The sequence below is a fragment of the Mugil cephalus genome, chromosome 15 (assembly GCF_022458985.1).
Source record: "Mugil cephalus isolate CIBA_MC_2020 chromosome 15, CIBA_Mcephalus_1.1, whole genome shotgun sequence".
Taxonomy (NCBI): Eukaryota; Metazoa; Chordata; class Actinopteri; order Mugiliformes; family Mugilidae; genus Mugil; species Mugil cephalus.
In genome coordinates this window covers 9,396,681-9,411,958 of record NC_061784.1, presented here as the reverse complement: position 1 = coordinate 9,411,958, position 15,278 = coordinate 9,396,681, and the positions used below count along the sequence as shown (strand labels likewise).

Genomic DNA, 15,278 nt, shown 5'->3' with positions numbered 1-15,278 from the left:
ACCTATATACTCTGAAGAGAAATATAGCAGGCACCTAAATATTTATTTTTTTTTAGTCCAACCCCATGATGCAACATCTGACTCCAGGCAAGCAATGTTTGAGATATGATGTCCATTCCATATCGAGTACATCAATGTTTTTATTTCATGCTACATTCCTATGCAAGCTACGTACATTCAGTGAGGCTACGGGGAGCAGGGGACTGACAGCTACTCTTAGCTGATTACGCCGATCCAAACGACAATGGTTATGCAATAAAAGTGCGGCAACATCACGCTCTGCGGGGCCAGGAGAGAGCTCAGTTAAGAAGCTGTCGGGGTAAGGGGGTGTTTGTAGGAGGGTTAAAGGTTACAACCTCTGCCGCTGACCCCTGAGTCATCAGCGCACTTAACCCCTCATTTTGATTGACCTCCTCCTTGTCCGCGAGCTCCCAGATGAACGGTGCAGGCAGCCTGTTTAATATACTGAAGAGGGAGTTGTTGAGAACGAAAGACTAATTTATGCGGGGGAGATTTATTTATTTTTTATTCAGCCTTGTCAGTTTGCGACAGGGAAACAAACGTTACACGATCAAACTGATCAGTTTGATTTAAACATTGTGCACCTCAGTGTCGTCAAGACGAGACATTTCTGTAATTTCTGTAAAGAGGAACTCTTTAGAGAACTCCTCCAAGCGAAACCACGATGTTTTGCTCCACTAGTAAACACAGTTGCTATGTTGATTTGTCGATTTTGCTTCCATTTCGCCTTAAGACACTTAAGCTGCACTTTGTGAGGATAGAGTGAAAACAACAGCTTGCACAACAAAAAATGAATAAAAGCACAATTGTCTGGGTAGGCAATTTGCAACTTGTCTTAGTCTTTCTTTTTATTTTTTTTACATTTTGCTAGTGTTCACGCACAGATACAGTGAACCATGCCTGTGAAAACAACGCCATGGCTGTGAACTGAGCTAGATTTTAGCCCGAGTGTCAGGATTATTAATCTCAGTGACATTTCGAATTCTTCGTTTGAAATGAACCAGAAAGTTTTCATTCTTTCCCTCCACATATGCAAAACTAATGACTTTCCCATTAGCCTCGGCTGCCCTGTGTTTTCAAGGCTAATTAGTAAATATTAGCAATGCTAACATGCTTAACTTAAAAGCATTAGACTTGCTAAACACCGACATTAGGACATTAGCAAGTAGCTGAAAGCACAGCTGTGCCTATAAGCTTAGTCTGAATGCAGTCTTTGTGGAGAAGTTGTGCAGCTAATTCACTGCGAGGCCAATGAAAGAATGTAAATGTATTTCAGCTTTATTGGCCACGCACATGCATACACATGAGTGGAATTTATTCTTGCCATTCAACCGAAAGATTTGCACTCACAGGGAGTAGTGAGCACACTTACAGCGGTCGTACAAGGTGCCCAGGGAGTGCTTGTAAGGGTTAGGTGCAATGCTCAAGGGCACTTCTGAGAACTGAAATTGTTCCGATACGCGTGCATACGCAACCCATGCCACCAAATGTTTGCTTTATGCCTCTCTTCGTAAGGAGTTTGCTGCCTCCTTCACTGGAACCAAAGCCCCATTCTGACCTCACGGTGGCATTAAAATGCATCTCCATATGCGTCCCCCCGGCCGGCACTTGAGGTGTGATGTCAGTTCGGTGCTCTGTATGCAAATAAACACTGGCATAAATAAGGACGCATACAATATTGTATACAGCTGCATCATCATAGATCACTGCCACTGTATCAGGACCACGTACAGCTGCTTCTTACACGTGTCATGACTTGATGAAATGATGAGTAATTACAAAAAGGAACTTTAAGCGCCCACTTATTTCATAGGCCTGCCCAGAGCTCGGATTAGAACTTCATTTTTTGTTTAAATGTATTCATGACTCAGGACTCATTGTTTGTTCACACTGAAAAATTAATGTGGTCAAATGGATCCCAGACCAACTTCAAATGTGGTCTGAGATCCGATCTCTAAATTGTGCCCTCCGTGTTCACACCTGTACCTTCAGCTGGCCACCTGGAATCAGATAGACCAGGACGGACGTTAATGTCAGTCTCTACCTCACTGGCAATGAGGTGAAGAGTCTTCACACAGGTGTGCTGCAGTAATATATAGTAATATATATACTTTTGGATACTTATATCAGACAACGAAAAATGAAATTTGCTTGATCAGAATTAGATTTTCTCGCATTTGTGAAATATTTATTAAGGAGACGCCCAGTCAGAAGAGAAAAAGGACATATCCTTTACTCACTACCCCTGTCCAGTGCACGCAAACCACAGGATCCTGCATTATCATACTTTCATCTCTGTGGCTTATGACAACTCGTCCTTCCACAAACAATCTGTAAACTGAACCAGCTACACTGGCAATTATAATTCCAATCATCTCCCCTGATCCACGCTCTTTTCTTTTTTTTTTCCTCCTTCTTTTGCAAATACATGACACTAAGCCCCGCACGCCATATTGCACCTTATGAGTAAATCCAACCCGCCGTCTTATATCTTCATCGCCATCCAATCTGCCTGCGCTCACCACCTGGAGAAATCCTCGCCGTGACAGAGGCGCTTGTCGGAGCCGCTCTTAGCATTATGCAGAACTATCTCTTGCCTGTAAAGTAGCCTCTCCTGCCCTTCTCTCCTTCCCTCCTCCTTCTCCTTCAGCCCTCATATTCGCCACAGATGCTGCCTAATTTCCATTCCTGCTCGGTTATGTACATAATTCTGCATATTATCTCAGACACAAGGGGCTAAGCAGTGTAAAAAAAGTGACTTTCTGATCAGGCCTGAAACCCTGGAACAAAAGAAGAATAAAACTTGTTTAATGCTATTGTTGCATTTGTATTATTTTTTCTCCTTCATTCTAAAAACAGGGGATCTAAACTTAGCCAACCCAAATACACTAAAGTGCCACAAAAATTGTGTTCATCTGGCTGAATTTGGACCATTCAAGCAAGTAAATGGGGGGCAATGTTTCAACAGACAGCCCCCTGCTGTAGCTACAGATTGGGGCTTTAAAGTGAAATTGTGGATGATAAGCTTATCAGGGATGCGGTAGGCCGGAGCTTGATGGAAACTGTGATGAGGAGGCTCAAGCTGATGGCGGCTGAAAGTACGCGGCGATGATCTGACGGTAATTGGACGCCTAGCTGGACTGCTGAGCCATCGTTGAGCGGCAGAGCGCCGCCTGATGTTACTCATCTACCGCTCCAGGAGAAAGAGGCGGTTTCTTAATGGGGGGAGAGAGAAAAAAAAACTAGGGGTGGGGGACAGATGGAGGGATAAGGTGAAGGAGCACGGAATGGGTAAAGAGGAAACGGAGGTGAAGGAGCGAACTCAGATCCTTCGTTAGCGAGACGCTGTCACACACAAGCACGCGTGGCCGCGGATGGAAATTCGCGAGGCATGCGCCGCTGTGCCCGGGTTATGTATTCGCACTGGGGTGATGCTGTTTATGCAGCCACCGTGCCAACAGATCAAGGTGAACTGAGACAAAACTGATGAGAGGCAGATAGGGAGCAAACGCAGAGCGAGATAGAGGAAAAAGGAAGGAGGAGAGGAAGAGACAGGAATTTTAAAACGTCTTCTACGAGAACAGTGTGACTTCATCTCGATTTGAGCGAATTTGACATTGCCCGCCTTCTCTGTATTATTTTCATTTGGGGTTTGCTTTATGATAAACAGTCATACAGCAAATTACTGCTGCACCACAGGTTTAACCCTAAGCCCTTTCCTCTAAACCAGGGGTCTTCAACATCAACATCGACCCCCTACCTACTATGTGTGTTCTATATTAAATTTGGCCTAGTGCTATTTATAAATATATATATATATATTATTACTTTCATTTTGCATTCAATATTAAGATAATCAAATATTAATTTTTGTTATTTCAAACATGCGCAACAGTAGGATTGTCGTGCAACTGCCCTAAACATAAACATACCTGTATATATCATGCACTGTTAGCTTCTCTTCTGCTAATATTGCGGCACGTGTCTGGGATTTCACCTGGGGACTAAACAAGCTCTCAGCCAATTGAGGGGAACCTGACAGAGCCAGCGTGCAATATGCGGCCTCGTGATTGGCTCAGCAGCGATAGGGGGCTTAGATTGACAGGTCTAGTGTGTGAAACGGTGGCTGCTGTGACAGCTCCTGTGTTGCTGAATGAGTGAGGTGCTGACTGAAAGATAACGTCTTCTGCCTCCATTTATTCCTTTACTAAAATGTGTTGGATTCGTGTTATTGTGTATTTAAAGAATTTCAAATTTGTGGGAGAAAATTGCGGGTAAACATTGAAAAAATACAGAAAAATGTCTAATCAACCAAAGATTTTGCAACGCCCCCTGCAGTACCTCTGCGAACCCCCTAGAGGTCGTGGATCCCCTGTTTAAGATCTATGATCTTGGGACAAAATTATCCATGTCAGTACTTGCGAAGCAAGATAGAAGCTGCGCCACATTAGTCAGGTTTAATTCCGCACTGAACAATAAATCTGATGATAAGTGGATAAGCCCTTTAAATATACTGTGGTGTTTTTTATGTTTCTGTTTTGTTTTTTGCTTTATCTCTTCCCATTTTCTCTGTGCATAAGAGTCTGCACACACTCTGCACATTTCCAATATTATGCAGCTTAATCAAGGGTTCCCAAAAATCAGGGACCGCAGACTTCAGAGAGAAAAGACGGGTCTTGAAGACGTTAATTGTGCAAACAGACACTGGTCTTCGTGCAATCGCCCTGATGTCTTTGATAATGAAGGGAGAGCCTGCGAGGGCCGACCGTGAAGCACGGCCTTAATTTAAAAGGGGCACCTGTTCACCATTATCTCTTTAATGACTCATGGATGTTTATCCTCAAGGAGACGGTGATGTTACAGGAAAGCATTTCTCCTCAGCAGTGCACCATGCATGATTTGTGTGCGTGCATTCAAAGGTCATCGATACTTTTGCACGCTATTTTTAGGAATTATTTTACAAGCTTCACCGTTACACAAATCAGAGTTGAAAAGAAACTTTTCTCTCTTTTTTAGTCAGGCATGCTGTAGGACCTCCTTTCATCTTGTTCATGCAGTAATTCTGTCACCAATATTGCATTTTTACTGAGCGGGGGATTGTAGCTGTTGCTGTGCAATGCTTTTTTTTTTATTTATGTCAGGTGTGTCACAGACACATATCCTCTTCCTCTGTCAAAATCACGTATCCATAGTGCACTGCACATAAATCAGAAGACTACATGGCCACATAAAGTGCCTGTGCAAGTTCCTCCTTTCTAAAAAAAAATAATTACTGTCATCATAATTCCTCCGTGTGCGCCACCGTTGAGTGATATTGTATCTGAACAATAAAAGGATTGCAACAAAAGCTGCTCCACTGAGGTTTATCTGATGAGAGCGTATTACCAGACTTGTGTGTATAAAGTCCCAACCCTCCCTTAATACCCACCCCCACCCCCCTTAGGACCGGGTCTGTTTTGGCCGGGTGCCACCAGCATGTGGGGTCCAAATCCCTTCAACTCCTGCTAGTTTGTCTGGCCAGGCGCTCCTGAGCCCTCCCTGGTCATCAGACATTCTCTTTCTAGCTCGCTACAAAGTCCCGGCCGCAGTCGCACCGCCAGCGTCAGCGCTAGCTCACAGAGAAAGGTCACATTTAATGATCCAGACGTCGCGCTGGAGCTGGAAACCAGCTTTGACGGTAAATAAGGGGTCCGGAGGTAAAGCGGTTGTCTTGGTCTGCGCTCCTGGCAACTTTGAACTAGCGTGCATTTGTGCACCCATGTCTTAAAGGATGTGAATCTGCGAGAAAGGCCACAGCAACAGTCGGCTAATGGTTGGCTTTCGACGATGGCAGAGTCAAGCTGAGGTGAGTACAAGGGGGGCACAACTAGTGGTTCCCAGAGCTTGGCTCGTATCATGCATAAAGATATTTGGCTTCCCAAATGCTCCCCAGAAATCTATTAATAATGCATCTCTACTAGCCGTTCCCAGCAAATAAACGAGGAATACAGCAGCAAAGACATTGACATAGTGGGAAATGGTTAAAACTGCTTCCCACCATTTCTTTTTTTTTCTTGTCATTTTGTTTCTATAGGTGCAGAGCCCTCTGTGGGTGCTGGTTGGATTCAGAAAAAGCAGCAGACTGACAGCAGAATTAACACCAAATAGACTCGACACTTAACATCCACCGCAGGGTTTCCCCATAAAGGAAGTCCAACCCTCCCCTCAGAGCTCCTGGTGGGCACCCGAGGCACCACGCTGGCTGCCTTCCTTCTGTAGTTCCAAAATCCCGTTTTTTGTTTGTTTTGTTTTGTTTTTTGAAAAGCAGTGTGCAAACTGAAAAGCCTTGATTGTACGAAATGCTGATTTGCACCGATAAACATTCTGCTTTGCTTCTGCACAAATAAAAGCAGTTACGAATGTTGCGAGTGTGTGTGTGTGTTTGTGTGTGGAGGATACACTTTCATGAAATTTGCATATTTAAATATTTAGAACTAATTGGCAAGGAAATATGCACAGAGACAGAGAGAGAGAGAGAGAGAGAGAGAGAGAGGAAGCATTACTGAAACCCTGCCAGATTTATGCTGAGTAGAGTAAAGGGGAGTCCACTTGACCTCCATGAAGGGACAAATGGCCACATCCGTGCCTGTATAGTATAAGACATACACACAAATAATTATAGAGCGCAGCAAACCCAGTGCTCTCAAACATAGCTATTCTACACAGTGACAAACTGGTGCCTGCTGTATGAAAAAAAAGTCTTTCCATCCAAAGATGAAAACATAAAAAAAAAAAAAAGATAAGAAATTATACTATTTACACAGGAGCCAATTTAATGAGGACTTTTACAGCATTGGAGGAAACGTGAACTTGGTCTCTGTCACACTTCGTGGCACGAATCCTGTGCACGGTTTGTATCGATTTGCGAGCCAAGCGTCTTCCACGGAGCTCGGCATCAGGCACCTGTTCCCCAAAGATCGCCTGTCTTAACACCTATTGACCTGCGCAGAGGTTCTGCAGTCTCTTATGGATTATGAATGAATCTCCACGGTCAGGAGCTAAATCTGGAGCACAGGTCGGGGTGAGAGGAGGACGCAGCGGCTAATTGGGCCATCGTTTTCTAATGGTGCGATATTCCAGGCAACATCGAATTAATGACGCATATTTAATGTAAATGTATACTGAAACTGTAAAGGCTTTTAGCGAAGTTTACTTTATTCAGACAAGAATGACAAAAAAAAAACAATGTGTTCTGTGCACACTACCATCACGTTACTTTTAATTTGACCGTAAAAATACTTCCATTTGAACTCATCACAGTTAATTCCCCTAATTAATCAGCCTTGATTATAAACCGCCAGGTATAATTAGGTAACGGTGTGCCCCTGCGCATCAGTTTCGGGAGTCGAAATCCCAAAAGAACCCGTCAATACAGAAACCAGTGGACGTCTGATAAGGCGCTAGAGTGAGAGTGAATGAACTGATAGATAAATTTGCCCGTCCCAGCAGTCCACAACAGTGCCGTGTTTGAGTGAATTGTCCATTATTTCCCAAATTGGTTATCGGGCCGCATTGATTTTCCCACTGAGCCTCCCTCTGAGCTCCAGGTCGACCCACACAAGCTGTCCGCCCACTGCCTTGCTATTGAGCTTCTCGCCTGGATACCCTCGGTTTGACCACCGGCCCCTAGCAACCCGCCCCCCCCCACACACACACACACAAACCCCCTATGATGATTCAGCACATGATGGCTGATGGAATATATCTCTATTATGGTTGACAAAAACGACGATGTTAAGAATATCAACCCACATATCTGCTTTTGTTTGGATAATGTACCTGAAGAGACAGTGATATTGATCTCTGTTCCAGGCGGTCTGATATCAGTGTTTGCCTTTCCGTTTCATTCTCTCCACGTAGTCAATCTTTATCCTTTACACTAGTTTACAATAGCAAGGGCTTTCACGCCTTTCCTCATTGATCACTGATTAGTAAAACTATTACATCTACAACCATTCCTCACAGAGGCTGTCCGAGTGTATTGATGTCACTTAAAGATTGTGGGGAGGAGGCTCCGTTTCTGGGAGCTCAAGGGAGAGATCCCAAAGAATATGAAGCCCGATGCACCGGAGGCACGTCTGCCTATCAGCCCCTATCGGTCCACGCTGCTCTCCTCCAGATAGATCCCTCCTCAATAGATTCATTGTTCCTCCTCGTCTATCGCGCTTACTTTCCCTATAGATCTTGGGAGCGAAGCCCCACGGTCAATCTGCACTCCATTAGAGCTCGCGGATGAAAAGAGACACAAAAAAAAAAGAAAAGAAACACAAGTGTGAGGGCAATGAAAGAGAAGCTATATACTCTGCATTATTGACGCTGCTTGAAGCTGGTTATCAGGATGGGGAGGGTGGGGGCTGTGGGGGGGAGTGAGGGGGTACAGAAACCGATCCACCACCTTTCACACACATGTCCACTGATCAAAAGGCAAGCGTCACTCCCTTCTGTGACAAAATACACACAAAGAGGGCACCCTCTTGCTGCCTCTTTAGCACCAGTCGATGGACACAAACCGGGAAGCAGCTGGATGTTTTAGAAACCAGCACGGAGCTGGAAACACTTTTCTGTTCCTATCTATAAGTCACAATGGCACATCCATCCACGCAGTCGCACAACTGCACACACATTCATGTGCCAGTGCCAAGCAGCCGCCGCTGAGATCAGTGTCTTGCTCGTGGACACTTCGGCACGTGACCCGTATGTCAGCGATCAAACCACGCGGTCGAGTTATACACTGGCTCCTGAGCCACAGTAACGCTGTAACGCCACATACACCTGGCAGTGGCGCACGTGCATGCTTGCGTGTGCGTGCCTGAACGCGGCTTTCATTGGTATGCACTGGCATGGAGACAAAGCCACGGTGCTCATAAAAGCACACATCAAGGTGATGTGTTGACTCAACTCCGCCTGATACACATGCACAAACACACACTTACTCATAACATGTACTTACATATATATATATATATATATATGTATATATGCAGCTCCAACGTTAGAGTGCTGCACAGCGTGGGGGCATCATCTCATTACAGCATGTTAATAAGCCTGCACAGACACACGACAAAACCAAAGTCTGCTGAACAACCGTAAAGAAAACAAAAAAAAAAAAACAGGCTTTTGTGAATTCCACCTGGAGCAAAAGCGAAGCGAAAAGGAACCAGCGAGAGCCGTGAGAATCGCTGACGGAGAGGAGGAGAGGAACCCCGTGGCAAAAGTTTAAGGAGATGTGACAGCTCCAGCGCAATCGTGCCTGACAGCAGACAGCTTCATTTAACGGAGCGAGCGGGCTGCCCCTCGCGCTTCTGCGAAATAGACCGTTATTGAGTAACGCCGCGTCTCCGTCACATTTCACCCGGAGCCCACAAAACACTCTGACAAGCGTGTGATCCCGGTCTGCTGCAGTCAGCCGTTGACTCTCTCTCTCTCTTTTTTTTTTTTTCTCCACTGTACTTTTCTGACAGAAATCTTGAGAGGGACTTACAATGAAGCAACTTTTGCTTCAAACCAGCGCTGTCACAGACACAGACACACATCCTCAATTTCCAGCTACACTTCGAGATAAGCACTGAATTGGAAAATCAGAAAGTAAAACTGAGACTTCGCTTCACACCCCGGATCTGACTCCAAAAATCTGATTTCATGAATCACAGACTCTCATCGTGTCAATTACCTGAGAGGAGTAGAGCATGATTCTGTCATAACGTCCTTCCACTTTCCCTTTTTTTCGCCCTCCACGAATCAGTTACGCATTACCATCATAAAAGACACCCTCTGGTGAGTGCTTTCAGTCTTTTTTTTTTTTTTTACTCTTGCTATAAAAATGAGAAGGAGGCAGACAAAACCAGGGGAAGGACGCGGGAGAGAATTCCGTGCACTTACCGTTGAAGCCGGTGAAGTTTCCCCAGTCGAGCAGTGAGCTGTTGAAGGAGGGCAGGGACACGTTGAAGAACAGGTCGGTGCCGTTGTTAGGGCTCCGGATGGTGTCGGTGAACAGATTCATCTGCAGCAGGGTCTTGATCAGGTAACGCAGCATCTTCCTGAACAGAGGCACCTGCGCTCCACCCTCGCCGTAGCTGTCACCGTCTCTCCCACGCTCTCCGTCTGTCCTTTTTTAAAAGTGCGAGACCGTCCCTCCTGCCGGAGCTCCTTCGCCTCCTTGATCGCTGGCGAGGAGCCGAAGAGATGTCCCTTTGATCCCGCAAGCCACTCAAATATTTCTAAACATTTCTGGGGAAAAGAGGCAGAGAAATCTGGAGGTGGGGGCGCGGAAAAAGTGGATAAAAAGAAAATCAAGCTTGGTGGATTAATTGGCCGGAGATGTCAGGCTGATTCGGAGGGGCCCCTCGCTGTGATTCCCTCCCAGCATCGGATTGTTCCTTCCTCCTTGTTTCTTTTGTTCTGAGATCAAATAACTTCACACGCTTGTCTGCCACCACACACACACACAAAAAAAAGCCTCTTGCCTGTGTAAAAGAATCCAGCAATGTGATGATGACCCCTTCAGATTGCGCTCCTCGCTCCTGCCCCTCCCTCTGGCTCCTCCTGTGTCCCTCCCTCCCTCCAGCCCACCCTCCCTCGCTCTCAGTCTCTCTCTCTCTCTCTCTCTCTCTGTGTGATGGGGTCCCGGGGGTGGGGGTCCGCAAGAGAAACAGAGAGAAAGAGAAAGAGCGCAGGTGCAGTTGGCAATAAATGTTTAATTATTAGATTAATAATCATCCCAGGAGGCTATGAATTGGGGTGGCGGAGACAACTACTGTCACTGTCTTAACCATAAACAGCAAGCGCACCAAAGGTCACGCCATATGCAGAAATGCACACATACAGTATGTGTTACACAAACAAATATGGGACCGGCTGAACTCCCCCGCTGTGCCGCTTGACACCGTTTGTTTGCTGCTGCCAAACCCTGAAAATGTATTCCACGTCGAGATCTTCACGGAAACGGGGCTGCAGGTTTAATTTTGTTAGATACACAAGAGAGAGAGTTCACATCAAAAAGAATCAGAGTTTATCCTCCTGGCAGCACGGATAGGATGGTGGGATATGGTGCTGCTTGATAATGATACTAACAAAGTCTCCGCTCTAGCTTTCCCAACTAAACTATTGTCTATTTTAGACTAATCCGTGCAACGCAACTTTCTTCTTAATTGATTTGGAAGTTTGCGAATAAAAATAAAAATGTGTGTGAAGCTCATGTAGTTTGGTTAATTTTTAGTTCAGTCTACCAAACTGCTCCGGTGGGGGTGTAATGTTATGCGTTTCAGCTATATATTAAGGAGGTTGCATAAGTGCATGCGTGCCTTTGTGTGCATATGGATGAAAGACATTTAGGCACATGCCTTCAATCACGTTCAAGCATGCTATAGCACTAACGCGCGGTCCACACATCATCATTGACATGCACGTACGTTCGTAGCAGCGCGGTCGCATGTGGCTCCCGGACGCCACGCTGACAGCCTCAGTGTGACTCCTATTAACGATGCCCGTCCCCCATCAGGGCCCTGTCCTCCTGCTCTATCACCGCGACAATGGGAGCCATCCCGCAGACAAAGCTGCCGTGACGACCCCCGTCCCGTGCCCTTTTCCTGGGGTCTTTTCCGGTCCCTCCTCATTTTAGGGGGTTTTCCATTCATGGGCCGCCTGTGCCAGCTACGTCAACACATATGGCGGTGATGGGCGTACAATATGGGCATGCTATGGAACGAGGACAAGTTGCGGCGGTGATCGATAGCCACTGACGGGCCGGATTGTGTGTCCGAGGTGTGATCTTTTTTATCCGCTGAAACCACTTTACATGGAAGCCTTACGAAACTCCCCGGCCATGTCCAACTTTCTGCCATGTTTGTGGCAGAAACTTGATGTGGGGCCATTCTGTTGGGAACTGATTATGCTCCGGCAAAGATCTTAGGAACAACATCCGAGCTGTCCTTCATTGTTAGCTTAGAAAGAATCACACAAAACACAAACAAGCGTTTTCTTTTAGTTGTATCCTTCAGTTCAAGCAGCATTAGTCGACCCTTAATCAAACTGAATAGTATCCTGTGAGGTTAAATGTTTACAAAAAGCCATTTTCAGACTGAACACCATTAAATTTTGTGTATATATTAAAAATGCTATACTATAAAAGCTCATAAGGGCATTGGACGGAACTGCAAATTAGTTTGTGGAAACTGGATGAGTTGTATCTCAAGCCCCACTTGGCACAACAAAAGTGGTATTTCTGACGAAGATATTTGATACAAAAGACTAGAAAGGACTGTCTTGGTAGTGGTCTCAGAGGATGAGAATATCATCAGCTCACTTTATAGGAAAGGAAACAAGGCCAAACACTTGTGGTGGGCTAAGATGGCCATCTGTACCAAACCAACTCCATCTTGATCAATGAGAAATAACACTCTGTATTTGCAGGGAAGGACCCATACTACAGCAAGATAATGAGCCCAAGAAAACCTCAAAGCTCTGAAGAACCACCTGAAGACCAAAGAAGACCAAGGACTGCTGACTGTCATGGACTTCCCTCCATAGTAAACCCTACTGAAGATTAAGCGAGGGATCTGAAAACTGCAAACTTTCCTTCCATCACAGTAAGCTGTCTGTGAAATCATCACATCATGCTGGGGGAACAAACTTGTAGACCGAGACACTCTCAAATTCATGGACATGTTCACAGATTCAGCTTTTATTTCTCAAAGCGTCGAGCAGACGTCGTGATTGGGAATGGCAAGTTTTGAATATAACTGGAGACAAAATTCAAAACACCACTTTCTGTCTCTGTTTCAAACTGCTGCACTGCAGCACTTAAGGTGCTCTGTGCTTCTTCGCCGACTGAAAAAAAAAAAAAAAAAACCCTCATATGCACACTCACACACACATTAATTCCTCAACAATCTCCTCAAGAGCAGACTTTCCACTTCCACAGCCGGGTCTCAGGCTGGGGGATTAACAGTCTAAAGGAGAAGCGCCTCGCTCACTCTCCCCATGTAGACTCAAGCTACATCATGAGGGAGCTTGTGTGCAGCACAGGGAATGCATAAGAGGATGTGGACTGACAGCCCGAGGCTCGCACTTACTTTTGTGTTTGTTTACACCGACTGAGACTTGGACTCAGCAAACTCTCAGTATAGCTTCATTAATATCACGCTGGCCCCTTATTTTTTTCCCCAAGAAGTTTAAACAGTCACAGTGATGCAGTCACTTGATGACAACATGGTGGGACAGAATATGGCGAAACAGAACTTGCGCATGGTGACAGTGCTCTTGCAATTATCTTCGGCACCGAATTGCCTTCTTTTATTTCTGTCATAAACTAGCGGTAATGAGGCAGCCGTGAAGTGCCACTACAGAGACATGCGTGTGATTGCATGCTCCCTGGTTTCTCTCCACAACCACTCATAATTCTCAGTAACGACTCTCCTCGGCCACGTAATACGCGACGATCATGTTCTTACCACTCATTTCTGTAGTGTAAACATGGAGCCTTTTGAAAAATTCCACTTTAAGAAAATAAACACATTCGAGGCCAGGATTTATGGGTTATTTGTTTCTGATGAGGCCACGTTAGTATATTTCTTCCTGTCTTACAAATAACAAAAACCTAGAAGAAGAAGAAACCGAGAAGAAGCAGACTTCAACATTTTTTTTTTTTTAATTTTAGAATCCATTGTTCAGCATGTCAGTTGGTGGTTAATCAGGTTGCAGTCAGAGCAGCAGTAACGCGTGTAGAAGTAGCAATACCATTAGTTGGTAAAATGCCATTTGTTTTCATCAAATAACTCAACATTTTCTAACCAAGTGTGACCACAGTGCAGAATAGTGGTTATCTGCATGGCGACCTTTTGCTTTGTATCGACGACCTCGGCTTGAAGCATGAAACCAGATTTTATGCTAATAAATCAAACAAAGGAATGAGTGGTGGCTCACTGAGCGTTTGGCCTTTTAATAGAAATGTTAATGCAGCTATGGATGCAGATGGGTCATTATTGTCAACATGCTCTCGGATGGCGGACTTCTCGCTATGAGGCTCATAACAAGCCTTTCAACATTCCCACACAGCCGGACAAAGAAAAAAAAAGGCAACCGAAATACCCACAACAGTGGGAATCCTTCAGTCAATACTTGTAGTTGTTTGTCACTGACATTTACACCCGATCAATCAATCAGTCAATACGCTAATATGTTTGTATTTGGCACATATAATTTTATGTTGTTCACCATTAAGCCGTACCAATAACTAGACAGCTCAGACCGATTGAATGATTGGAAGGCTGTTGGTCATGAACAAAAGTGCCGGATAAAATCTGATGAAAAAACAGCAAAAGTGGAATAATATGGATTACCATATTGAAAATGGGAAGTCTAACAATGTAGCAGTACACGTAGTAAACGATTGACCTGCTGGCACCATTCAAACTCAGAGACTCACCAAATGTATTTGAACTGATTCACCCTGTGAAGCAGCTGTAACTTAAAGAATGAAATGGGTTTCTGGTAAAAGGAGAAACTCCAATGAGAACACATAAGATGGAACACGGACAAATACATGTTTTATCATGTGTATCATTGTAGTCCTGTTATTTCCCTTGGCATGTTTTGGAACCAGCCATTATTTGCTCCAAAAGAACACAAACTTCTACTGTATTTCAGACCCACTAGTATTTGAGAACCAGCTTCTATTTGAGAATAATATCATCTACAATAGCAGGGGTGTCAAACTCATTTTAGTTCAGAAGCCACATACAGTCCAATTTGACCAAGAGCGGGCTGGACCAGCGACATAATAGCAGAATAATGACAACTCCAACTCCCTTCATTTTAGTGCAAAGAAGTACAGGTACATTATGTAAATGTTTACATTTAATTAGCTATTCTTTGACAGTACATTTTTATGAACAACCTGATAGTTCTTCAAAAGAAAAGTCTAATTTTATTGCTGTCTGCCGTTTAGTACTGGATGTTGTGTTCTGTCCTCTACTCTTACTAAATCAGTGGACACAGTGAGGAATAGTTGTGTGCGCTGTGTTCTCTTATAATATAGGACAGTGGGTAAACCACTTCAAATTATTGGGATTTTTTGAATATCACACAATACAAGTATAGATGTGAGCTTCAAAACTATTTTGAGTAATCACTCTTTGCATGGTTGAACAGGTGACAGGTCTTCTAAAGTATTCATTTTTTGGATGTGTGTATAGCAGCAGTTGGAAGGTAGGACTCTTTAT

The 15,278-nt window shown here is 44.6% G+C and overlaps 1 protein-coding gene across 3 annotated transcripts in view; it reads right to left on the bottom strand.

The window, feature by feature from the left end:
- The window catches only part of robo3 (roundabout, axon guidance receptor, homolog 3 (Drosophila)), a 149,579-nt gene extending 139,047 nt beyond the window's left edge, over window positions 1-10,532 (bottom strand). For 2 of the 3 annotated variants that reach the window (XM_047607191.1, XM_047607192.1), the window contains exon 1: window positions 9,940-10,532. In XM_047607191.1, coding sequence (XP_047463147.1) covers window positions 9,940-10,093 — 154 coding nt within the window. In that variant the 5' untranslated portion in view covers window positions 10,094-10,532. The remainder of the gene's footprint in view (window positions 1-9,939) is intronic. The other variant, XM_047607194.1, reaches the window with a different exon arrangement.
- Window positions 10,533-15,278: the final 4,746 nt, after the last annotated feature.